General features: G+C 45.1%; 1 protein-coding gene across 3 annotated transcripts in view; it reads left to right on the top strand.

Moving 5' to 3' along the window:
• The window catches only part of TAFA1 (TAFA chemokine like family member 1), a 485626-nt gene that overhangs the window by 306009 nt on the left and 153478 nt on the right, over positions 1-26139 (top strand). For all 3 annotated transcript variants that reach the window (XR_015878473.1, XM_088473442.1, XM_088473441.1), the window contains exon 3: positions 12425-12472. Coding sequence is in view for 2 of the 3 variants with exons in the window: in XM_088473442.1 (XP_088329568.1) it covers positions 12425-12472 (48 nt within the window). In the remaining variant the exon portion in view is untranslated. The remainder of the gene's footprint in view (positions 1-12424; positions 12473-26139) is intronic.

Below are 26139 nucleotides of genomic sequence, written 5' to 3'. Positions count from 1 at the left end.
GAAATGATGATAAAGGAACACGGGGGATCTCTGTGGACAGCACAGATGGTGTAATGGTTAGCATTACTGCCTCACAGCGCTGAGGTTGTGGGTTTGATCCCGCTACGGCTCTAACTGTGTGGAGGAGTTTGTATATTCTCCCTGTCCTCCAGTTTCCTTCTGCACTTCAAAAATATACTGGTAGGTTAATTGGCTCCCAACAAAATTAACCCTAGTGTGTATGTGTGTGTGCATGCATGTGAGAGCAAAAATAGATTGTAAGCTCCACTGGGGCAGGGACAGATGTTAATGGACAAATATTCTCCGTAAAGCGCTGCGGAATATGTGTGCGCTATATAAATAACTGGTAATAATAATAATTGTCTCTCTTTAAAGTGCGGATTCTGTGTATCTGTGTATCTCTTAGGGGTGAGCGGGTTCGGATTTCTGAAATCCGAGCCCCCCCGATCCGAGTCCGATCCGAGTCAGGCTCGACTTTTCCCGCCTGACTCGGATCTGAAATCGAGGCAAAACGTCATCATCCCGCCTTCCGAGTCTCGCGGGTTTTGGATCCTATATAAGGTACCCGCGTCGGCGCCATTTTCTCACTCGGCTGTGGACAGTGAAGAGGGAGGGTGGGAGTTAGGGCTGTGTAGTGTAGTGTAGTGTAGTGCTGCTGTTGTCCACTACTTCAAAGTCCATAGGGGCTGGCTGTGTTGTGCTGTGCTGCTGTTGTTAATAGGGGCTGTGTCCACTACTTCAAAGTCCATAGGGGCTGGCTGGACTGTGTTGTGCAGTCAGTTCTCCATAGGGGCTGTGTCCACTCCAAAGTCCTGTGCAGTGTCCCAGTCCTAAAGGAGTGCTGTAGTGTTGTCCAGGGGGTGCTCTGTCCATCAGGGGTGCTCCCCCCAAGTGCTAAAAAAATAATATATTTTCTGTGTTTGTGAATTGTGTGCGCAGTAGCCGCACGTGCATCAACAAACTAGTGCCAAGCGTGCGCCTGTGTCATAAGTAAAGGGCCGGCTGGCTTGACCGTTAAAGGGTGCTGTAACCCCCGAAAGTACACTCCAGTCCAAACCAAAAAAAAATTATTTTCTGTGTTTGTGAATTGTGTGCGCAGTAGCCGCACGTGCATCAACAAAGTAGTGCCAAGCGTGCGCCTGTGTCATAAGTAAAGGGCCGGCTGGCTTGACCGTTAAGGGTGCTGTAACCCCCGAAAGTACACTCCAGTCCAAACCAAGAAAAAAATTATTTTCTGTGTTTGTGAATTGTGTGCGCTGTAGCCGCACGTGCATCAACAAAGTAGTGCCAAGCGTGCGCCTGTGTCATAAGTAAAGGGCCGGCTGGCTTGACCGTTAAGGGTGCTGTAACCCCCGAAAGTACACTCTAGTCCAAACCAAAAAAAAAATTATTTTCTGTGTTTGTGAATTGTGTGCGCAGTAGCCGCACGTGCATCAACAAAGTAGTGCCAAGCGTGCGCCTGTGTCATAAGTAAAGGGCCGGCTGGCTTGACCGTTAAGGGTGCTGTAACCCCCGAAAGTACACTCCAGTCCAAACCAAAAAAAAAATTATTTTCTGTGTTTGTGAATTGTGTGCGCAGTAGCCGCACGTGCATCAACAAAGTAGTGCCAAGCGTGCGCCTGTGTCATAAGTAAAGGGCCGGCTGGCTTGACCGTTAAAGGGTGCTGTAACCCCCAAAGTACACTCCAGTCCAAACCAAAAAAAAAATTATTTTCTGTGTTTGTGAATTGTGTGCGCAGTAGCCGCACGTGCATCAACAAAGTAGTGCCAAACGTGCGCCTGTGTCATAAGTAAAGGGCCGGCTGGCTTGACCGTTAAGGGTGCTGTAACCCCCGAAAGTACACTCCAGTCCAAACCAAAAAAAAAATTATTTTCTGTGTTTGTGAATTGTGTGCGCAGTAGCCGCACGTGCATCAACAAAGTAGTGCCAAGCGTGCGCCTGTGTCATAAGTAAAGGGCCGGCTGGCTTGACCGTTAAGGGTGCTGTAACCCCCGAAAGTACACTCCAGTCCAAACCAAAAAAAAAATTATTTTCTGTGTTTGTGAATTGTGTGCGCAGTAGCCGCACGTGCATCAACAAAGTAGTGCCAAGCGTGCGCCTGTGTCATAAGTAAAGGGCCGGCTGGCTTGACCGTTAAGGGTGCTGTAACCCCCGAAAGTACACTCCAGTCCAAACCTAAAAAAAAATTATTTTCTGTGTTTGTGAATTGTGTGCGCAGTAGCCGCACGTGCATCAACAAAGTAGTGCCAAGCGTGCGCCTGTGTCATAAGTAAAGGGCCGGCTGGCTTGACCATTAAAGGGTGCTGTAACCCCCGAAAGTACACTCCAGTCCAAACCAAAAAAAAATTATTTTCTGTGTTTGTGAATTGTGTGCGCAGTAGCCGCACGTGCATCAACAAAGTAGTGCCAAGCGTGCGCCTGTGTCATAAGTAAAGGGCCGGCTGGCTTGACCGTTAAGGGTGCTGTAACCCCCGAAAGTACACTCCAGTCCAAACCTAAAAAAAAATAATTTTCTGTGTTTGTGAATTGTGTGCGCAGTAGCCGCACGTGCATCAACAAAGTAGTGCCAAGCGTGCGCCTGTGTCATAAGTAAAGGGCCGGCTGGCTTGACCGTTAAGGGTGCTGTAACCCCCGAAAGTACACTCCAGTCCAAACCAAGAAAAAAATTATTTTCTGTGTTTGTGAATTGTGTGCGCTGTAGCCGCACGTGCATCAACAAAGTAGTGCCAAGCGTGCGCCTGTGTCATAAGTAAAGGGCCGGCTGGCTTGACCGTTAAGGGTGCTGTAACCCCCGAAAGTACACTCTAGTCCAAACCAAAAAAAAAATTATTTTCTGTGTTTGTGAATTGTGTGCGCAGTAGCCGCACGTGCATCAACAAAGTAGTGCCAAGCGTGCGCCTGTGTCATAAGTAAAGGGCCGGCTGGCTTGACCGTTAAGGGTGCTGTAACCCCCGAAAGTACACTCCAGTCCAAACCAAAAAAAAAATTATTTTCTGTGTTTGTGAATTGTGTGCGCAGTAGCCGCACGTGCATCAACAAAGTAGTGCCAAGCGTGCGCCTGTGTCATAAGTAAAGGGCCGGCTGGCTTGACCGTTAAAGGGTGCTGTAACCCCCAAAGTACACTCCAGTCCAAACCAAAAAAAAAATTATTTTCTGTGTTTGTGAATTGTGTGCGCAGTAGCCGCACGTGCATCAACAAAGTAGTGCCAAACGTGCGCCTGTGTCATAAGTAAAGGGCCGGCTGGCTTGACCGTTAAGGGTGCTGTAACCCCCGAAAGTACACTCCAGTCCAAACCAAAAAAAAAATTATTTTCTGTGTTTGTGAATTGTGTGCGCAGTAGCCGCACGTGCATCAACAAAGTAGTGCCAAGCGTGCGCCTGTGTCATAAGTAAAGGGCCGGCTGGCTTGACCGTTAAGGGTGCTGTAACCCCCGAAAGTACACTCCAGTCCAAACCAAAAAAAAAATTATTTTCTGTGTTTGTGAATTGTGTGCGCAGTAGCCGCACGTGCATCAACAAAGTAGTGCCAAGCGTGCGCCTGTGTCATAAGTAAAGGGCCGGCTGGCTTGACCGTTAAGGGTGCTGTAACCCCCGAAAGTACACTCCAGTCCAAACCTAAAAAAAAATTATTTTCTGTGTTTGTGAATTGTGTGCGCAGTAGCCGCACGTGCATCAACAAAGTAGTGCCAAGCGTGCGCCTGTGTCATAAGTAAAGGGCCGGCTGGCTTGACCATTAAAGGGTGCTGTAACCCCCGAAAGTACACTCCAGTCCAAACCAAAAAAAAATTATTTTCTGTGTTTGTGAATTGTGTGCGCAGTAGCCGCACGTGCATCAACAAAGTAGTGCCAAGCGTGCGCCTGTGTCATAAGTAAAGGGCCGGCTGGCTTGACCGTTAAGGGTGCTGTAACCCCCGAAAGTACACTCCAGTCCAAACCTAAAAAAAAATAATTTTCTGTGTTTGTGAATTGTGTGCGCAGTAGCCGCACGTGCATCAACAAAGTAGTGCCAAGCGTGCGCCTGTGTCATAAGTAAAGGGCCGGCTGGCTTGACCGTTAAGGGTGCTGTAACCCCCGAAAGTACACTCCAGTCCAAACCAAAAAAAAAATTATTTTCTGTGTTTGTGAATTGTGTGCACTGTGGCTGCACGTGCATCAACAAAGGAGCAGCGCCAAGCGTGCGCCTGTGTCCCATAAGTAAAGAGCCGGCTGGCTCATTTCTTAAAGGGTGCTGTAACCCACAAAGTGCACTACTCTCCAGAAAAAATAAAATAATATTTTCTGTGTTTGTGTGCGCTTTAGCCGCACGTATATATATCAATATAACATAAATGGAGGACCAAACTTTCTCCGATAAAAATAAAATAGGGAAAGATCAAGAACCTCTTCCTCCTAGTGCTGTTGCTGCTGCTGGGAGTTGTTCATCATCCCAGAGAGGAAGTAGGAACATCACTACTTTTACTAAACAATTGACCCTCCAACAGTCCCTAGCGATGAGGATGAAGTACGACAGCAGTCATCCTGAAGCAAAACGTATAACTGAGGCCTTGACTGCTATGTTGGTGTTAGACGTGCGTCCGGTATCCGACATTAGTGCAGTGGGATTTAGACAATTGATGGAGGTAGTGTGTCCTCGGTTCCAAATCCCGTCTAGATTCCACCTGCATCCTCAAAGCAGCAGCGACAAGCGTGCGTCTGTCTGTTAAAGGGTGGTGACACCCTCAAAGTGTGCTACACAAACAATTAAAATATTGTTCTTTTTTTTTCTGTCTTTGTGAATTGTGTGGGCTGTAGCCGCACCTGCATCCTTAAAGCAGCAGCGACAAGCGTGCGTCTGTCTGTTAAAGGGTGGTGACACCCTCAAAGTGTGCTACACAAACAATTAAAATATTGTTCTTTTTTCTGTCTTTGTGAATTGTGTGGGCTGTAGCCGCACCTGCATCCTTAAAGCAGCAGCGACAAGCGTGCGTCTGTCTGTTAAAGGGTGGTGACACCCTCAAAGTGTGCTACACAAACAATTAAAATATTGTTCTTTTTTCTGTCTTTGTGAATTGTGTGGGCTGTAGCCGCACCTGCATCCTTAAAGCAGCAGCGACAAGCGTGCGTCTGTCTGTTAAAGGGTGGTGACACCCTCAAAGTGTGCTACACAAACAATTAAAATATTGTTCTTTTTTTTTTGGTCTTTGTGAAATGTGTGGGCTGTAGCCGCACCTGCATCCTTAAAGCAGCAGCGACAAGCGTGCGTCTGTCTGTTAAAGGGTGGTGACACCCTCAAAGTGTTCTACACAAACAATTAAAATATTGTTCTTTTTTTTTCGGTCTTTGTGAAATGTGTGGGCTGTAGCCGCACCTGCATCCTTAAAGCAGCAGCGACAAGCGTGCGTTTGTCTGTTAAAGGGTGGTGTAACTCTCAAAGTGTTCCAAAAAATAAAAAACTATTTTTTTAATGTGTTTGTGACTTGTGTGCGATGTAGCCACACTTGCATCCTCAAAGCAGCAGCGACAAGCGTGCGTCTGTCTGTTAAAGGGTGGTGACACCCTCAAAGTGTGCTACAGAAACAATTAAAATATTGTTCTTTTTTTTTCTGTCTATGTGAATTGTGTGGGCTGTAGCCGCACCTGCATCCTTAAAGCAGCAGCGACAAGCGTGCGTCTGTCTGTTAAAGGGTGGTGACACCTCAAAGTGTTCTACACAAACAATTAAAATATTCTTCTTCTTTTTTCTGTCTTTGTGAATTGTGTGGGCTGTAGCCGCACTTGCATCCTCAAAGCAGCAGCGACAAGCGTGCGTCTGTCTGTTAAAGGGTGGTGTAACCCTCAAAGTGTGCTCCACAAACAATAAAAATATTCTTTTTTTTTTCTGTCTTTGTGAATTGTGTGGGCTGTAGCCGCACTTGAATCCTCAAAGCAGCAGCGACAAGCGTGCGTCTGTCTGTTAAAGGATTACATCGGTGACAGCATCCAAGTAGGCATGTCAGACAGTCCGTACCTGTACTGGCAGGAAAAAGAAGCAATTTGGAGGTCCCTGTACAAACTGGCTCTATTTTACCTGAGTTGCCCCCCCTCCAGTGTGTACTCAGAAAGAGTGTTTAGTGCAGCCGGGAACCTTGTCAGCGAAAGGCGTAGGAGGTTGCTTCCACAAAATGTGGAGAAGATGATGTTCATAAAATGAATTATCAACTCTTCCAGGGAGACCAGCCTCCAGAACGTACAGAGGGACCTGTGGTTCCAGCAGGGACGAATTAATACTCTGTGAGGATGAGGATGTACACACTGAAGAGGGTGAGGAATCGGTGGATGAGGAGGATGAGGATGACATCTTGCCTCCGTAGAGCCAGTTTGTGCAGGGACACATTAATTGCCAGCTTGTTTTGTGGGGGCCCAAACGAACCAATCATTTCAGCCACAGTTGTGTGGCAGACCCTGGCGCTGAAATGATTGATTTGTTAAAGTGTGCATGTCCTGTTTATACAACATAAGGGTGGGTGGGAGGGCCCAAGGACAATTCCATCTTGCACTTCTTTTTTTTCTTTGCATTATGTACAGTTTGGGGCCTAGTTTTTCTAACTGCCATCCTGTCTGCCACTGCAGTGTCACTCCTAGATGGGTCACGTGTTTGTGCCGCCCACTCGTGTCGCTTAGCATAGTCATCCAGCTACCTCGGTGCAACCTTTTGGACATGTGAGGTGTGAGGTGTTCAGAATAGACTGGAAATGAGTGGAAATTAAGGTTATTGAGGTTAATAATAGCATAGGAGCAGAGAAACCAACAAATTCTGTGATTTTAGCTGTTTTTATGCTTTTTTTAAAAAAAATACAGATCCAAAACACAAAACCCAGAACCCAAAACACGGAAGGGTGGTTTTGGCAAAACCAATCTAGATCCAAAACACGAAGAAAGATCCAGATCCAAAACCAAAACACAAAACACGAAAAGTGGCCGGTGCACACCCCTAGTATCTCTCTAGAGTGGGTGGATCTCTGTCTGTTTAATAGAACAGGAAAGTAGCTCTGCTTTTAAAAGTGAGAAGTAAAGCTGTCAATCTCTTTGAGAAGCCAAAACAAACAACATTTTAGATATGGTCAAGGACACAAAATAATGTTGTCTCAAAAGCAATTTGTCAGATAAGAGTGTTTGCAAGGGTGCTGGAGAGAGCCGGGCTGTTTGCCTGTGATGCAGCTCAAGATATTTCATGTTCCAGTCCCTAATGAACATAAAATGCGGTATCAAGATCTCACTGAGAACATCCTATCTGCTCCATGTCGCTGCTCATTGTCTCCGGAGCAATCTCCCTTCTGTAAGTATTTCATCACTTGTTTCCACTAAAGTCATAAACCCAAGCAGGATTTGGAGGTTAGTCTCTCGCTAGATGTCCTCAGCAATAATGCCTTAAGGCCCCCATACATCAGAGATGGATTGCAGCAATCGTGCAATTTGCAATCGATTGTGATTAAACATCTTTCCCTTTTTCAATCGATTGTGGGAATTCTGCAATCTGCAATCGATTGAAAAAAGGAAAGATTTTTATACACAATCAAATGCAAATTGCACGATTGCTGCAATCCATCTCTGATGTATGGGGGCCTTTACACCTATACACCTACTTAAGAAACAACTTGCTTCAGCGGGCAAACGCTGGATTTTTGCAGGGTGGTTTCCACACACACATTATATATATATATATATATGTATATATATATTGTGTATGTATGTGTGTGTATGTATATATATATATATATATATATATATATACACACATATATATATATATATATACACACACATGCACAAACATGTCACACATACCTTACACACACACCTACTGTATGTCACACACACACAAACACTTACCTTTCATCAGCTGTGGGTTGTAGACCTGATAAGGATGGGACCTGGCAGTATGGTACCGTGTCATTAGGCCCCTCCCCCTAGCAACAAAATGCTGTGGGTCAATTGGAAGGGGGTGGAGCCAACTGAAGCATTTCTAATGGAATAACGTCTTATTGGCTCCGCCTCCTCCCTATTGACCCGTGAATCACGGCATTTTGCCATGAGGGGGCGGGGATGAAGAAAGTGGAGCCTGCTCTCCAGTCTGTCAGGGGGGGGTTCTGGGTGCTCAGACCACCCCCCCTTTCCCCCCACGCGTGAGCTAGTGTGCTTTGTATATTAGTTGCTAGGGTCAAAGTAATAAGTACTGTAGATACAAATGGTGGTTTTCATCCTTTGACAGTATACAAACAATCTGAAATGTTACTGTGATACCTCAAAAACTGGGCCAGTGAGATATACCCTGCAGGGCATATTATCATTATGCTATAATGGTCCTGATTCTGTAAGATGAATGCACATCACACAGCTGCTGCGTCTTTGTATTTAGCGGCTGTGTGATAGTATGCTAATGATGCAGGAGGCTTCTTGTGTAAATACTAGACGCCTTCTGCCGGCGTGTCAGAGCCGATGCCACGTCCGAAGGTGCAGCATCGCATAATTTGATTGCTGGCAGGGTAAGTGTGTGTGTATGTGTGTGTGTTTGCGGGGAGGGGATAATGGGTACTGACATATGTTGGAGCACAGATGTGTGGCATGAATATATTGGGGCATGAATGTGTAGCATAATGTATTGGGGCACAGCTATATGGTATATAAGGAATTTGGGGCACGTGTCGCATATGTACTAGGGGCATTGTTTGGCATAACTCATGGCTATGTAGCATGCAAAAACTTTGGTGCAAAGCTGTGTGACATGTATTGGGAGCACAAATGTGTGGCATATTATGTATGGGGGCATAAACATGTGGCACATTATGTATTGGAGGCATTGATGTGTAGCATAATTATAAATTGTGAATACAGCTGTGTGGCATGTAATGAATTGTTGAACATAACACAATAAGAAATTGAGGCAGTGGTATGAGTCACAGTCTGATTTTGGGGCTCTGCTGTGTGGCATATTATAAATGAGTGTCACTAATATGTGGCATAGTATGATTGGAGGGAGGAGCGGTGGTGGGTGAAATGTTGTCTAGGGTGCCCAGACACCTTGCACCGGCACTGACCTGTTATCTGTCTTTAAAGTTGTGTCAGTGCAAATCTACAATGCTTCCAATGGTGAACCAGTCTCCAGGACGATAGGCTGGGGGTGTGGGGGTTACGCTAGGAAGCCATATGGATGTTTTAACAACTTGCTTGTAAACTGTAAACTGCCATGCATTACCTAATGCTGCTTAGAATAAAGGAACTGCTTGAACCTTTTCACAATGTATATATATATATATATATATATATATACACACACATTTTTACAAATAGAGATACTACTGTATGTTGGCCATTGTACCTTAATCCGGCTCCTGGGCCTAGTAGCCTAGTAATAAGAATGGGTAATATGGAATTTTGGCACTGTCACCTTTCAATAAACTGTTCTATCTACTTTGGTTTATATAGTGTATGCACTCTGCCATTTCTGAAAAGTGATTATATTAATTTTAAAGCTTTCAGCACCCTTTATATCGCCCACCAGGAGCCTTTATCACGGTCCAATGATCTATATCAGTCTTTCCCAGTTTACAAGGTACATCTATTTCTGTGACCTTGCAGACACCTTTTCTGATTAATTACTCATGTCACTGAGGTAGTGAACCATTCTGAAGGGTGAGAGGTTTTTTTTGTGTAACCTTCCCCTATTCTCTCAAGTCTTATGATCAAACCAGCAGATGCTGATACAGTGTAACGTTCTACAATATAGTGTGCAGTATATAGTATAAAATAGTTGGCCAAGAAATTATCCCAATAAGCTTGTCCTGGCGTTGACTAAGAAAATTTGTAGCGAAATGACATATGTAACATGTGCAAGGGGACATAACCCTATATTTGATGAAAAAGGAGAAATCTGAGGTTAAATATAGAATTTATTATTTTACTAAGGTAATCACTTAGATTGATTTGAGTAAAACAGCTACAGTAGTTACAAATAGTATACACTACCTATCAGACGCGTTTCACACTCTCTACTTCTTCAGGGCTTGTGGGTTACATTCATCATTCATTCATGGGAATTGTTATAGCCCAAAAATAAACATACACAGTGGGATATATCTCTCCAACCTTCCTCTGCAAGAAATATAACAGGACAATTAATCTTCTTGAAATGGCAAAATCAAATTTAATTTTCTGTTCTGATGGCCTTGTCTATAAAAGCAATTATAATGTTTGAGACTGTAAATGAATTCTTTTTAATTTTTTGTCACTATTAACTGTAATATTATCTGTAGTATATTACTTTTTTTAAATAAGGAATGTAACTCCTGACTGCAGTTCACTTTATTGACCTGCCCCTTCCAGCTTTGCAATGCATGACATGAGCTTGGCTGTGCTGTGCTTTCCCATGGACAACGGTGGGCAAAGGTCAACCCGCTGCAAGTCTGTGGGGAGGATGCGTGTATTGCGTGCACATCATTGCCAATCCTTTTCCAGAGAATATTCAAATTTAGCAGAGATTTCAAATGATCTCTTCTACGTTCAGCACAAAAATGTATCTGATGCTTTTTTTTGGAAAATAAGTTTTTATAAGCTATCAGCTAAATGCTGCAGAGTAAATGTAATGACAACCTGGATTGCAGTGCACAATATAAATACTAATATAAATGTAATAAAATGCATATTAATAGTATTTATCTAATCAAATGATACGAACCAGTCATTTGACACCAGTCCACAGGGGTGCTGAGAGGGGTGTGGGCAGTGGCATCACAAGGAGGGTGCTGGCTGTCACCCACTGAGGGGTGACAGCAAGGTGCAGACTCCTCCTCAGAGACAGGATCCGGGTGCTGCACTGTAGAGAACGGTAAAAAACAAGGGACAACGGGGTTCGGCCCAAGAGGCCACGCCTCTTCCTGCAAGGCCATGCCATCTTCCCACGAGGTCACGCCCCCTTTTTGGCGGTGCAACCCTCCCTGCACCAGGTGACAACGCAGGGAGGGACGCCACTGGGCGTGAGACCTTCCTAGGGGACCGACTTGCTGTAGAGCTATAACCATACCCTCCAAGCTAGCATAGCTAAGCCACCTGGGTGGGTAGTGGCTCCCAATGGTACATCGCCATGCCCCTTCTGTTACCACGCCAACAAGCAACAAGAGCTCTTGTTGACCATGCCTGCCCAGTCTTACAATCCATTGTCAACACTAGAAGCCTTTTATCTGACTACGTTGCAATATATCACTAATAATGCTGTTTTAAAACTCGCCATGATTGAGGTTAGTTTTACCATTTGTAAATAGAATATTCCAAATATTTTTGTACACTGATCCAAAAAGACAGTCAGTCCCATTTTTAACAGGTCAGGAATGTTTGGATATAAGTTAGGATGGAGGAAAATATAGTTAGACGGTTATGGCAACCTGCTAACCACAACTACAAGGCCCTGAGCACCAAATGTTAATCACTGCAACATGTATATATCTATGCAGAGTGGAGAGAAGTCTGAAAGTGAGACTGATGGTCTTGCAAGGATATAGTGAAGATGCAGGAGTGAGTCACTGCTGACTGAGTGGAGGATTAGATCTCTCATCTAGAACAGTCTCATCTGCTAACACTTGCTTACAATGTCCATCTATTGGATAGAATTGTGCTGAGATGGTTTAGTGAAACCACATGACCCTGCACACTGAAATCCCCCCAAAGTGTGTGCAAAGGGCTGGTAATCAAAAACTTATTATTTGACGTGGGATTTTGTACTTTTGAATAAATAGGTTTGTTTGGTACTGGCTATCACATCAGGGTGTGTAAATTAAAGTACTTTTAAAGGATGATTTCACTTTAAAGAAAAGTGAACCTGAAACATCCACCTTACCTGAATAATGCCGGCAACCCCCTGCCCCCCACCCCCCTCCCAAATTCCGCCACCATAAGAGAGAACCCAAATGACCTTGCATGGTGCAGTGGGCCTACCTTCTCCGGCAGTGTTCGTCCGACATAATTACTTTCACAGTGGCAGCACCGATACAGCGCAAACAAGCACCTTATAGGCTTTTCGTTGTTAAGATCCTGAGCGCAATAGTCTGGTCAGTGCTGATTTTTGAAAAAGGGCAGAAGACATGACAGGACGTGAGATAAGGATTTATGTGGTTATTATTAATATTAATATTTACATTTATAATTAATTTTTGGGACCCCTGAGATTTCCCCAAACCAACTGAACTGCTGAACCAGCTTTAGGAGTAAATGTCTGCATTTCTCTGGAAAGACACGTTATAGCTACACAGATACTTTACAATGTACAGACAATGTGACCTGCTCTGTGTATCTGATATTCTACAACTAATTTGAGAACTATTATAATCCTTCATATGATATCTGTGAAGAGGTCAGCACTAGAAGTGTTTAACATGACTGTTTTTCTAACCAATTATTTTTTTCTGTTTTCCACAGTATTTTCTTCAAGTCACTTTCCAAACTACAGAAAGCTGGGAGAAATAGGTGAGTGATGTCATTTTCTGCATCACATTGTCCAATGAATGCATTGTAAATGTGAGTACTCCTATTACTGTGATTACTGATGCCTATTATCGCTACTAAAACATTACTCCCTGTGTAAGTTTTTTTGTTTGTGTGTTTTAGCTCAGAAGTAAGGTAATAGTGACACCAGAATCATTTATTCTTTTTAGATTTTAAGAATTAATTAAGGAGCTACAAATATAGCGTTCCCGCGAGTCTCTTTTAATGGGGCGTCGTGCCCGGCCCGATTTCAAAAGTGCAGAATGCCACCTGCCCTTTTGGCTTTGCCCCGCTAAGGCATCATGGCGGGTGCCGTCCCCACCCGCGGCCGCAGTACCCTGAGGGTGGGAAAAATTGCGGTGCAGCGATCACCCGGGGAACAGATGCTGCGCGCGGGATGTAGTTATGAGATGCCGCCGGTATCAATACCCACATCCAAATACCGCCAAGGGACTAAAGATAGGCATCGCAATACAGACGCCTATCTTAATCCCGATGCCAGAACGCCAAGCTGAACGAGGGAGGGTTAGTGTTATGCACCACTGGGGGGTTAGGGTGAGGCACTAAGGGCGGAGGGTTAGGTTTAGGCACAAAGGGGGGGTTAGGTTTAGGCTACAAGAAGGGAGGGTTAGGGGGGGAAGGGGAAGTAAACTTACCTTACCCCTCTGTGCGGGATGCCACTGTCGTTTTTCTGACAGGAGGCATCCCGACAGCCAGCAGTACATACATTACATTGCATGCGCCCGGCATCTATTCACATAGAGAGGAGAGCTTGGCGGCAGCCCGGCATGTCCGTAAGTGCCGGGTGAGCCCCCAAGAGTGATGAAAAGGGGGCACATCCTAAAGACACAACCCCTTTTCTCATGCCCATGCCCCTATTTTGGGCGCCAGAGTGACCTTTTTATGGTCCGGCGACCTGCCCTGTGCCAGACCTAGAGGGAACACTAAAATATATATTTCAGGGTGCTCAGGTTGTACAACTTTGTAAGATTTCTTACTCAGGGCCTGATTCAGCCAGGAACGCAGTTGCTTAATGCACAGAATCAGGCGATTGTTGTGTTCTGCGCATGCATATGCAACTCAGTGTGCGTACGCGAACTAGCCACAGTGATAGGGACTGCGATCTCAGAGGATACGCAGACCGATGGTAGAGTGATTGACAGAAAGTACCGTTTGCGGTGGTGACGGGGGGGTGGTCGGCCGAACGCAGGCATGCCAGTGCCGTTTCAGGGGCATGTATAAATAATCCACTGCGATGCCATACGCAGCCTGAGGCCTCATAGCGTGCGCTGAAGTAAGCAATTCCTGAGTGAGGTCTGACCTGTCTTAACTGTGGACGTGATTCAGAGCCGGACGCTATTTGCGCTCGCTCGTTCAGAAAAAGGGGCTGGCTATTTAAATTGAGCGCCCGCTCTTTGCGGTCTGTTGACGCCTCTATGTCTGAGCGAGCGTCCGAAACATGCACTCGCTATTTTGTAAAGATGCCCCTTGGCCGTTCGCATCATACGTCATCTCCGCTATTTATTTGATTAATCGAGTACATCGAAAGGCGTCTGAACTGCTCGCTATTCTTGTGGTAGCATTTTCATACCGCAATCATGCGAGCAGTTCAGACTAAAAGACAACCAAGTGACGTGGTCGATGACGCTGCTTTGTTAATTATGCACACCCTTAAAACGCCCGTTTTGGCCGTTTGGCACGTCTGCGTTCGGATCTCCACTCCCCGTTTTCAAGCACCTTCCCCTGTTACCACCCACAAACGCCTCATCCTGTCACTCAAATTAGCAGGCACTCGGTATTTTGCGAGCACACGATTTCCAACTGCACTGACTGGTTGGCGCATGCGCATTACAACCCATACGCATGCGCAGACGTGCGAACATCGCTCAGAGCGAACGAGCGGCTGCTTACGAGCGGCTCTGAATCAGGCCCTGTGTGCGTATGGGTCCGATGTTACCGATTGTTTCGCTATGTTGGCCAAGTATATGGATGTGAGTCCTAGACGTTAGACGTTCCAGAAGAGTAGGTAAGTGGGCGTCCTTATGTCAATGGGAATGCAAACATTTACATATCACTGCTGATATTAGCAACTGCATTGCGTGCGTATAAGCAGAATAGCGATCCATATTGAATCAGGCCCTCAGTCTCAAATGGCCGCAAACTGAAGGTTGTAGTTGCTCTTTTTTATTCAAAGATATTTTCTAGACGTAGAATTTCAGACTTCATACACACGCTCCCAAACGGTGTCAGGGGGGGAGAGGTTAGGAGGTCCCCTCTCAGCCGTTGCTCTGCATAGCAGAACAGTGGTGAATCAATGCTGTGCGCACGCTCGTAGCGTCTGATCAGTGCAGAGAGGGCCCGGGGGCATGCCCCCAGCGTAGGAAAAATAAGGTGTGGCTTGTGGGCACGGATTTCCCTGTGAAGCCACGTCCCTTGTCACAAGGCCATAACCCCTTTTTGGCTGATCTGCATTTGGAAAACGTTGGGAAGTATGGATGAGTGATGTGTTAGTGAAGACATGGATGCATGTGACAGGGGCAGTGACATGATGTGAGGAGGGGAATGGAGGCAGCAGAAAGCCACAGACTGAGAGATATATAGTGGAAGGAGCAGCACAGAGTATATCAGGAGATGAGTGATGTGTTAGTGAGGACAGGGCTGCATGTGACAGGGGCAGTGACATGATGTGAGGAGGGGAATGGAGGCAGCAGGGAGTCACAGACTGAGAGTTATATAGTGGAAGGAGCAGAGTCACCCAGCAGCACAGAGTATATCAGGAGATGAGTGATGTGTTAGTGAGGACAGGGCTGCATGTGACAGGGGCAGTGGCATGATGTGAGGAGGGGAAAGGAAACAGCAGGAAGCCACAGCCTGAGAGTTATATAGTGGAAGGAGCAGGATCCTCCAGCAGCACAGAGTATATCAGCAGATGAGTGATGTGTTAGTGAGGACAGGGATGCATATGACAGGGGCAGTGACATGATGGTTAGGTCTAGACTATACAAGGCTGATGGACCTGTGACGTCACACCCACGGGACCCAGCCTGAAAGGGGGAGGGGCGGGGATGCTAACGGGGGACCAAAAGTGTCCCCTCGCGGGCTCGCTGCGCTCGCTATGCTTTGGGCACGGTGGCTCGCTGCACTTGCCACAAATATATATTCACTTGCGCACTTTGCCGTAGCTCGCTAAAACATAGTGGGCGTCCTTACGAGACGCAGTGCGAGCACTTCATTACAATATCCGACCGCTTTTTGCCAGCGAGCGATCGCATCTTGCGAGAGACTCTGAATGAGGTCCTAAGTGTTCATGGGGATGTCATTTCTGACATAGACAGGGGGAATTTATGCAACATTAAATGCAAGGGATGTAAATGCATTTTATTTATTTAGAGAAGTTGCCAATAGCAACCAATCAGCTTCCAGCTATACATTCTATAAATTGGTAAGTAGAAGCTGATTGGTTGCTATAGGCAACATCTCCACCTGTCCTCTATAGAGGGTCTGCTATATCTCCCTCATTGCAGTCTTTACTCTCTTACCTTTTTGTCTTTCTGTATCCAGTCTTGTTTTATTATTGTGTTTCTTACCAATTGTAAAGTTCTGCGGAGTAGGCTCGTGCTTATATATAAATAAATGATAATTAGAATAATATTGCTTTCATAGTTACAGGCAAGCAAACCACAGAGCATACTTACCTACTCTTCTGGAACGTCTGGGAGACACCGGAATGCGTATTTTTGCCTGTATGCATAGTTGCATGCATCTCATCATCCCAAAATCCCATTGGCATGCCCTCGAACACCCCCGGTGAACCTATACTATGCGAGAATACCCCATTATAGCCCAGTTATGCCCCTTCAGTCATATGTAGTTGAACACAATTGGTTCCAGAGTATATGGTGAGCAGGCACCAGGCTCAACTGAACTTAAGAATGAAAAAGTGTGATGAGAAATGAGGACAGACCTGCGGCAGAGTTTATATCTATGATTTATGTTTTTGAACCTTTTCATCTTGATGATATAAAACTGGTATCGGGTTACATTGTTAACAGTTACCATGTCGACATTTATAATATTGACAGTACAATGTCGACAGGCGCCACGTCGACATCTCGAAATGTTGCCATGTGAAATTTCAACATTCTCAGAATGCCGACACCAGTTTATACCCCTGTCGTTAGAGTTAGGCAATAGGGAGAGGTTAGGGATAGGCTGTGGTGGGGTGGGGCCGTGGGGGAAGGGTTAAGATTAGGCACTTGGGAGAAGGTTAGATTTTAGGGATAGGGGGAGAACACTCACCAGAACTGCCAATCATCAGACTCAACGCTGGAACTGCTTGTCACATGACCATCAGGAAACGGAAGACGGCGCTGAAGACGCTGCTGCCGTCGGGACCCGGTAGAGTGATTGCTGGGCCACCAGGGACGTTATTTCAATGTCCTATCTTGTCAACATGTCATCCGATTAGACATGAAGAATGTCACTATCGACATACTAAGCATCTTGACGTGCTGCATGTTTACATTTTGACCATCAACATTCCCATGTCAGCTTTATGCATGTTGACATAGTAACTGTCGACATAACATGCCACACCCTATACAACAGTGTCAGTCTAGTTAATTAGGCAAAACTGATGTTTGTTTTATAATATCAAGATGCAAAGTTCAAAAACATCATAGACATAAACTACTGCAGGTCTGTCCACATCTCTCTGGACACTTTTTCACATCTCTCTGGACACTTTTTCGATACATACGCATGCGTATGCACCACAGTGCGCGAACTAGCCATTGCGATCGGGATTGCGATCGCAGTGACTACGCAGGCCCATCGCGAGTGATTGACAGGAAGTGCTGTTTGTGGGTGGAAATGGGGGGGCGGTCGGGCGAACACAGGCGTGCCAATGCGTTTGAACGCCATTGCAGGGGCATATATAAATTATCCACTGTGATGCCGTACGCAGCCTGAGGACACATAGCGTGTGATGAGGTTAGCAATTTTTGAGTAAGGTCAGAGCTTGTGCAAGTGTGTGTGAGGCTGCGATGGAACTCGATTGTACCGATGGTTTTGCAGTCTAAACATTACAGATGTGTGTAAGGTAAGGTGGGCGTTCTTATGTTCTGCTGTGACAGCATAGCGATCACAATGGATTAGCATATCATCGCAGTGAGACTGTGTGCGTAATCACTATTGCATTCGTATCTGCGTTCCTTACTGAATCAGGCCCTAAGTTCAGTTGAGCCCGTTGCCCATTCCACATAAACAGGTAGCCACAGCCGTAACTAGGTGTGTGTGAGTGGTGCCGCATCCCAGCATGCAGGGTCCGGATGCAGCGCTTTTTCCCTGCCCCACGTCACCTGCATTTGGCTGCTGCAGAGCCGTCCGGAGCATCAATGCACCTTGTAGAACCGCAGTGTTCTAAGGATGTTCTGGGCAATGCTCTACATTCTGGTCCCGGCAACACCGCCACTATTCCGGCACTGCAATTAGCCAAAAATATATTCTAGATCAAGTCATGTATGTTTAGTTTAAACACCAACTTTACCCTGGCACAGTCACATATTCTGATTTCCTCAAGTAATGAATCAAAGCTTTTGATAACGACCAAATTGTTTAAAAACCTGGTAAGTGGCGTTTAGCTTGGTAGTCACCATGCAGCCCCCCCCTCTCTCACTGGCACAGTTGCAGGGTAGACTCTGGAACTGTAGCAGAATATACTTAGCATGTGCAGGACTCTGGGAACATGCCTGTACCATGTTCCCCTGATTTCTCCAGTGCACACGGGCAAATCTTTGGGATAAAGGTGGCTGCATCCAGGGAAGCAAAGGGTGGGAGCGGGCACAGTTTACCCGGGCACGGACTAGTTGGAGCAGGCCGGGTCAGCTGTTGAGGGGGACATTTCCCCCCCTTAGCAGCGCTACAGCGAGCAGCACTGGAAGTATAATAAGCCCCTTTGCACAGCAAGAGCGCCGGGACCCGGGGATCATGTGAGAGGCACTGGCGGCGTGGCAGTTCATCCAACGGGGATCCCAGGAAAAAGAGGATGCGCCAGAGGCCGCAACTCCACAGGTACCCAGCTTCCCCTGCCACACTCTTTGCAGCACTCGCGGCACACCCCTGTAGTGTGTGGCAACCCCCCCCCCCCTGTAGTGTACGGCACAGCTTCGCAGTGCAGCACATAATGTTTTTATATATTTTTTGGGGTATGGCAACGCCTCCTGGATTTTGGTCACACCCCCCAGTACCCGAGACCTTCCCTGCACTTGATGGCCCCGGCTGCACCCTCTTTCCCTGTGATTTATGCAGCGCTGGACTCCAGAGAAGTAAATATAATATATCATACCTCCCAACATTTGCTGAACGACAATCGCGCTCCCAAAAATGGGGTGTGGTCTATACATAAAGGGGTGTGGCCTAGCAACACGCCCCGTTTTCATCACTAAGGGGCGTGCTCGCATCTCCGGGATACTGGGCTGCCCCAGGCTTCGTCCTGTACTGTGAATAGATGCTGTACGCATGCACACAGCATCTATTCTCGCTCTGCATATACGCTGCTCTGCTTCCCCCAACTTCCCCCCCCACTGCGGGACTCTGCGGCCCGCGGGTGGGTCAGCGGGACAGTCTCAAAAAAATGGGACTGTCCCGCTGAATGCGGGACAGTTGGGAGGTATTATATATGGGTGGAGAGTGCGCGGTGTGAACACACACCATAAACCCATTATAGACACTATGAGATTTTAGGGGGATATATATCAAAGCTTGATGTGAGATAAAATTGTGATATATATCACCAAACTATCATTTCTTAAACACAGCCTGCAAAATGTAAGTTAGAAGCTGATTGGTTGGTGATATATATCTCACAATTTTATCTCACATCAAGCTTTGATACATATGCCGCTAAGTTGACAAAAAAGCAAACATTTAACAGCCAGTGAAAATACTTTGCTTGTTCCCGAATGACCCAAAACCACAATTGTGTCAGAAAAGTTGCTGCTTCAGTTTTTATACTTTCGCCAACAATTCCCCACAATAAGCATTTTCCCTTCCAGCACACAGTAAGGAGAAATCGCGCACTTCACACTTTGTCTGACTGATAGCATTAGACATATTAATTAAACAAAACTTCAACCCGATTACTGCTTCCACCTTCTTCTGTTACATTTACTTGAGATGAATGCAACAGACTGACAAGTGCACCGCAAAGAAAGCCGTCCGTGTCTGTCAGCTGAGAGATGACTCTTTTATCAGAGCGCGTTGTCACCTCGTTCTGCTTTTATACATCTCTATTAAGTCTTCCATTCTTTTATCCCTCAGGACAAAAAAAAGTAACAAAAAGTCTGTAACTAAAGAAAACAGTGCTGGGAAATTATAGCATTTGTGATCTACACTGATGTTGTCTACTTAAAGTCACCCCTTTCATTCCGCGGCCTTTGAAATGGGAACCGTATTCCTGCAGCGCATGACTCCAGAACGTTAGCGCTGTGAGCAAAATCCTAACCAGACTCTGACAAATCAAATCATTTTAATGAACGGCGGCAAAACAGTTCACGTCGGTACAGCTGTACGCACAATATGCTAATGATGTTTACTAGCAACTTACACCACAAAGAAAATATAATCTTTAGATGAAGGCTTTATTATTCGCTACGGCGCCTGAAATGGGAATTTTTTCGGACAACTCTTGACAGATGCCGTCCACGTGAATTTCCCAATGTCTCTATAACGCTGAAATGTTAAACATATGCAGCAATGTGGAGTTTGCAAGCTGATAAAGCGCTTGACAAATGAGTCTGGAGCTATCCAATGTTTTCTCGGCAGTGGGCAGGAATCCACCTGAGGTCTAAATAGAGTGAGCAGGAAGGTCACAGGAATTTGAATGAAGGAAGAATAAAGAATCTACTCAAGAGAATGCTGCATATAATAAAAATATGACAGAGGATGATTAATTATATTTTAGAGCGAGATAATTCCCAGAGAAATACGACTCTGTTAGAAAAAGAAAAAAAAAATTCTAACCTTTTCTAGATGTAATTAAATGAACAGTGTTAAAGTCCGGGTTAAGACCTTCCAGGAAATCCAATTCTAAAGCACACAATAAATAAAAGGATCTCATTTGCATGGGCGCTGTTTGAATCCTGCCGTGTCTTTGAAAGTACAGGAATTAACTACAGGAGCGTATTTAAATCCATGGCTGAATGGTGTCCGCCGCAGCCGGGCTTATCTGAAGTGTGAAGGTGGACATACGCTGATAAAAATGAGTTATCAAAGCAAAATCTTAGAGACTATTATTAACAGATGTTAAACACACTACGCTCCCCTCTTGTGTGGCCATTTAGTTTTTAGGAGAAGATGTTAATAATCAGAGCACCCAATCGTAGACTTGCTTTCATTGGCTAATTTGTATGAGACAGATAAATGCTCATTTCTGATTGGATGACATGGTTTAGGGCAAAGTTTGCAGCTAAATGCAAAGTTAGTAAAAGAACACGATTGTATAAAGTCCCCCATACATCAGCAATTGATTGCAGCAATCGTGCAATTTGAAATCGATTGAGTAGAAAAATCTTTCCCTTTTTCAATCAATTGCAGATTGCAGAATTGCCACAATCGATTGAAAAGGGAAAGATTTTTATACACAATCGATTGCAAATTGCATGATTGCTGCAATCAGTTGCTGATGTATGGGGGACTTTACTTGCACTAGAACAGGGACGGCCAAACTCTGGCCCACCAGCCAAGCAAGGCCCACGACCTGCCCTGTCTGATAGCTCTACAGGTCTCCGGACAGCTTTGTTTGGTAAATACTACAAATGCTGGTGCTATATTCAGTTCTTGTGCATCCCCGATCCATTGACGCAGTAAAGGCTTCTAGTGAATTCATTTCATACGACGCAGCTTTAAGTAACCGTTAAGCTTTGCCTGTAGCACAGATCTCACTTTCAAAACTATACAGTTATAACCGCCCCACAAATTGGTTTTGCAGCTGTCGCTTCTAAATATAAAAGAGGGATATTAGTAAGAAATCCTTTGATGACCCCTCCATGCCAAATTATACTGGCACATTCAGGCAGCTCCTCTAAAAATGACAATGTTCGTGTTTCCATTCTCAGGCGGAATGTGTCCCTTCACTTTTATTACGCTTCAGATAGCAAGTTAATTTCCGAATAGATTATGATTGTCGGTAACTTCCACGATTCAGATGCTTAATTTGAAGGTAAAATTCCCTCAGTATTTCTCTCATCACTGCTCAGTACTGTTGAGAATAAAAGATTCACATTTATATGATCTGATATTAAATCCATTATTGGTATTATGATGGAGGCAAATAACCATCAGCCCAGAATTCACTTTTTGTCCTCGGGAGATTTAGCATCACGGAGCCGTCTGCCTTCCACAATACGTGCTAATGATACCTTGTAATAATTAGAGAACTTAGTAAGAATAATCTCACTTCTCACTCTATCGGCTCTTTAAGATTTAATATCGGAATTGTCTGTGCTTGAATAGGCACTTTGCAGACTATTGTCTGCAAACTCAGCCTGGTACTTCAAACAGACACAGAAATGAGAGGAATCTTCAGTATCAAAAACTACAATTAAAGCACAACAGGGATCCTTGAAACGTAGACTGTGTGGGGTCTTTGGCCTCATGGTGGTTTGTTAACTTTGCATGAGATATAATTTGTTATAATTTTCGCCAAGTCGTTCTTCAATTAAAAAATATATATTTCTTTTTTTTTCTTTTTGAAAGTGTGAGAATCACTGAACAGTTTGACTATTGCCCTCAAAAACGTATAATTCATCCAAAGGATTTTGTGATACTGCGACGATGAGTCCATAGCCGGATCATCCAATAGGCAACCCAAAGGCCGACATATCGCGAGCGCGTCAACAAGTGTGTACCCCCGATATGTCTGTGAATGACGTTGTTCGCATCTGTTCAGCAACGCAGCAGATGGCCGATATATCTGCGGATATATCTCCGCCTCCAGCTGTGTATACAGGCAGTACTTGATGCAGGGACTGCTGGTGACTGACAGCTCAACTGGGCAGTCAGTTCAAATGGCCGCCTACTTGTGATGTCAGGGAACACACATCGAACGGCCAGTCTGTATAGCTTACATGATCCACTGCTTTGTCGGCGGATCAACCCGTCAGCTGATCCGTAGGAGCAGTATGTACCCAGCTTAAGTTGCAGTCTAGGGTCCAGTGGGCACCAAGGGGCCCAGTTTACCCTAATCTATTTTTATGTTTCATTTTATATTTGACAAACTGAGAGGGTGGGGCCCAAACCAGTATGTGGCCGAGGGCCTCTGGGCTCTTAAACTAGTGGATCTGAAATTTTTAATAAATTTTCAGCTATATTTAATAATCATAATGATTCTGAATAAAGGTGCCCAGACACGGTGCGATGCACTGTGTAGGGCGACTGCCGATCTGTCGGCAGACGGATCGTGCTGTCAGCGCTGACAATCGTGCGGTCCCCGCAGACCGCACGATATGCCGGGTCTCCCCTCCTTCATCTGCATGGGATCGTACATCGCATCCCAGATCAGAGGAACATGCAGGAAGACCTGGGGATGTGATGTACGGTCCCACGGGAGAGCGCAGCACGATAACAGGTACGATATCGTGCCCATGCACGGCACGATATAGCACCTAACGGATTGGCACGTATATCGTGCCGTGTATGGGGCAGGGTTGCCGACACTGAGCTCCCTCCTTCCGGGAGGGAGCTGTCCGGCAACCACATGGGGGAGTATCGCTGCAAAAAGGGGCGTGTCGCGGGGAAAAGGGGGCGTGGTTCAGATGATGACACGTCTTTGGGGGCGGTGCATGGGGCGTGACAGCACGATCGCGTCATCGTGGCCCCGCCCCCTCTTCACAATGCCGAGATTAATGGCATTGTGATGCAGGGGGCGGGGCTACGATGACGCGATTCAGCGCGAATCGCGTCATCGCCCCCCTGCTGCCGGGGTTAATGCAGGTGAGTCGCTGGGGCCGGGAGACTTGCCTGCCTTTCCGGGGGGCCGGGAGCGGCACCCGATTTTCGGGAGGCTCCCGGCCGAATCGGGAGGGTAGGTAAGTATGGTATGGGGGCCTTAAGAAATGGAACTGCCACAACGTCATGATGACTTGAGAAGAGCGAAAATTTCGAAACTGTTCTGCAGACATTTTTCCCATTCTGTAATTTGGCGCAGAATTTTGCATGCATCTCCAGCAGAATGTGCCCTCCAGAAGGAATTTTTCCATATAATTTGTGTTCCGCCCAGACTTCTCAGTACCCCAACCCCACCACAGGGCAGAATGAAATGACACTGTTGTCTTAATTGCTGTACAGAGCGGAATGCCCAAACTCTGCTCATCTCTGCTGTTGACACAGAGGGGTATATTTATTTAATATTTTTTAAAGTGCAGGTTTTTAGAAGTGGAGGTGTTGCCCATAGCAACCATCAGATTCTACTTATCATTTATTTAGCACTTTCTAGAAGATAATAGTTAGGTGTAAATTTACTAAGAATCGAGTTTGGGTGAGTTTGGTTGTGTTTAAACTCAGTTTGCTTTTACCAAAACTCGGGAGAGTTTTCCCTTTTAAAACTCGCAAATTTACTAAAAAGTATGTTTAGCTGAAAGTGAGTTTTCCGATGGTGAAGCAAAGTGAGTTTTTTCCCCCAAAATTGCGAGTTTTGATGTGAGTTTAGATGAGAGTTTAGATGAGATTACTTATTCGAAGCCTGCACATATCAGTGAAATATGTGTAGGCTGCTTGTGTATTGAACCTGTAAAAAAAAATTAGGTAATCAGCCAGAAACATACACAAATCACACTGATCTATGTATGTTTCTGCCAAACTCGCAACTCAGGAGGTGAGTGCTTTAAACTTCAATTTAACAGTGAGTTTGCTACAAACTCACCCGAGATTGTAAACTCGATTCTTAGTAAATTTGCGAGTTTCATCTTTTCCATGTAAAGCACTTCCTAGTTTGGCCGATGGTGAGTTTAGTTGAGTTTGCAAACTCGCATGAGTTTTAACAGTGAGAAGAGAAAACTCACTTCCAAACTCGCACCTGTTTGGGCTTAGTAAATTTGCGAGTTTGAAAAAAAGGTTAAACTCGCATGAGTTTGCAAACACAACCAAACTCACCCAAACTCGATTCTTAGTACATTTACCCCCTAGAATCTGATTGGTTGCTATGGGCAGCATCTCCACTTCTAAAAACTTGCACTTTAGTAAATATACCCCAGAGAGTTCTTTGTTTAACTTGGAGGGAAAGAGTGAGAGAGGAGACAGAAATTAAAAGGGAGAGGGTGAGATTTCATGCTTTAGGCATATTAGTAAAGTTTAACACTGTAGGTCAGCAGAATATTTAATTACACTGTAGGTCTCGTGCTATCAGGGACAAACCAAAGGGCAGAATCACAGAAACTTTCCAACCAATATATAATTAAACCGGAATACAAAAAAAAATCTCATTTATAATGTTTTCACGCACAATTGTCATGTTTTCCACAGGTTTGCCACATACATGATTATTCCAGGCGTTTCCTCCACAAGTTAATGTGCACTACCAGCTGGCCTCCAAAGTTTGCTATGCCAGCTTTATCTACAAAAATTATTACACCTGCTGTGACCCCTTTCCACCAGTGCCCTACACACCTTGAACCAGTACTGACCCCCACACATTATTATACCAACAGTAGCCCCCTACATACAACACTGTGCTCCTCCTATGACACGGAGTGACCTACAGTAACAGAATTATTACTATGCATTAAACTGACCCGTATTGTGAGCTGCTTGGGTTCTTAGCCCCACAGAAGTGACTGATTGGGAAATCCTGACTGGGGTCATAGGAGTAGCTGCTTCTGTACAGAGGGCCTGATTGAGCAGTGCACGCAAGTGCACCAACATTTCTGCTGATGTTGCAGAGATCACCAGGAAAATGGCGCTGGCACCATTTTCCTGGAGATATAAGCGTGAGCCGTAGATACCTGGCACATGTTCTGATTGCAATGCCATATGGAGACTGTACACATTCTGTCATATTGCTTCCTGTGCTGTTCCACAAATATATCATAGATGACAATGGAATGGTGCCTCTTGAGGCTTAATTATCATTGCAAGTTACAGAATATATGCTTTACTTTGCCAAGCAATTTATTTTAAAGAAAACATCTCCCTGCCAGTGGGATACGTGTATTGTAAGAAGCTCTCCTTAAAGCGTATGTTATTTTTAGAACATGTATTGGTATAGCATAATGTTCCTTTAATTGGTTCCTGTCATGGTGTTTGTTCAGTGCGGGAGATGCATTCCCTTCATATTGGTAGATCTTGGCTCTGAACTTAATGACTCTTTGTTAATTGGACAATGTTGTACCATCATCTAGTGCTGCCATTGTCTAGCAAGGCAGGCACTTCATTCACTACTAGAAGGCTTCATGGAAGGCTTTGAATGGCTTATTTGCTGCTCAGCCTGTTATGATAAATTGAGATTACAAATTGAAAATTCTAAATGTTTTTAGTACTGCCAGTACAATAAATGAAAGAAGACATTATATAATTATATATTAGGATTAGCTAGAGAACACACGTAATTGTCGTACTAGCATTAGGCTGTTTGGAGAACTTGTTTACCACATGCC

Source organism: Taudactylus pleione, unplaced genomic scaffold, assembly GCF_031769625.1.
Source record: "Taudactylus pleione unplaced genomic scaffold, aTauple2 ptg000135l, whole genome shotgun sequence".
In the NCBI taxonomy this organism is placed as follows: domain Eukaryota; kingdom Metazoa; phylum Chordata; class Amphibia; order Anura; family Myobatrachidae; genus Taudactylus; species Taudactylus pleione.
This window is presented reverse-complemented; position numbering and strand designations above follow the sequence as displayed.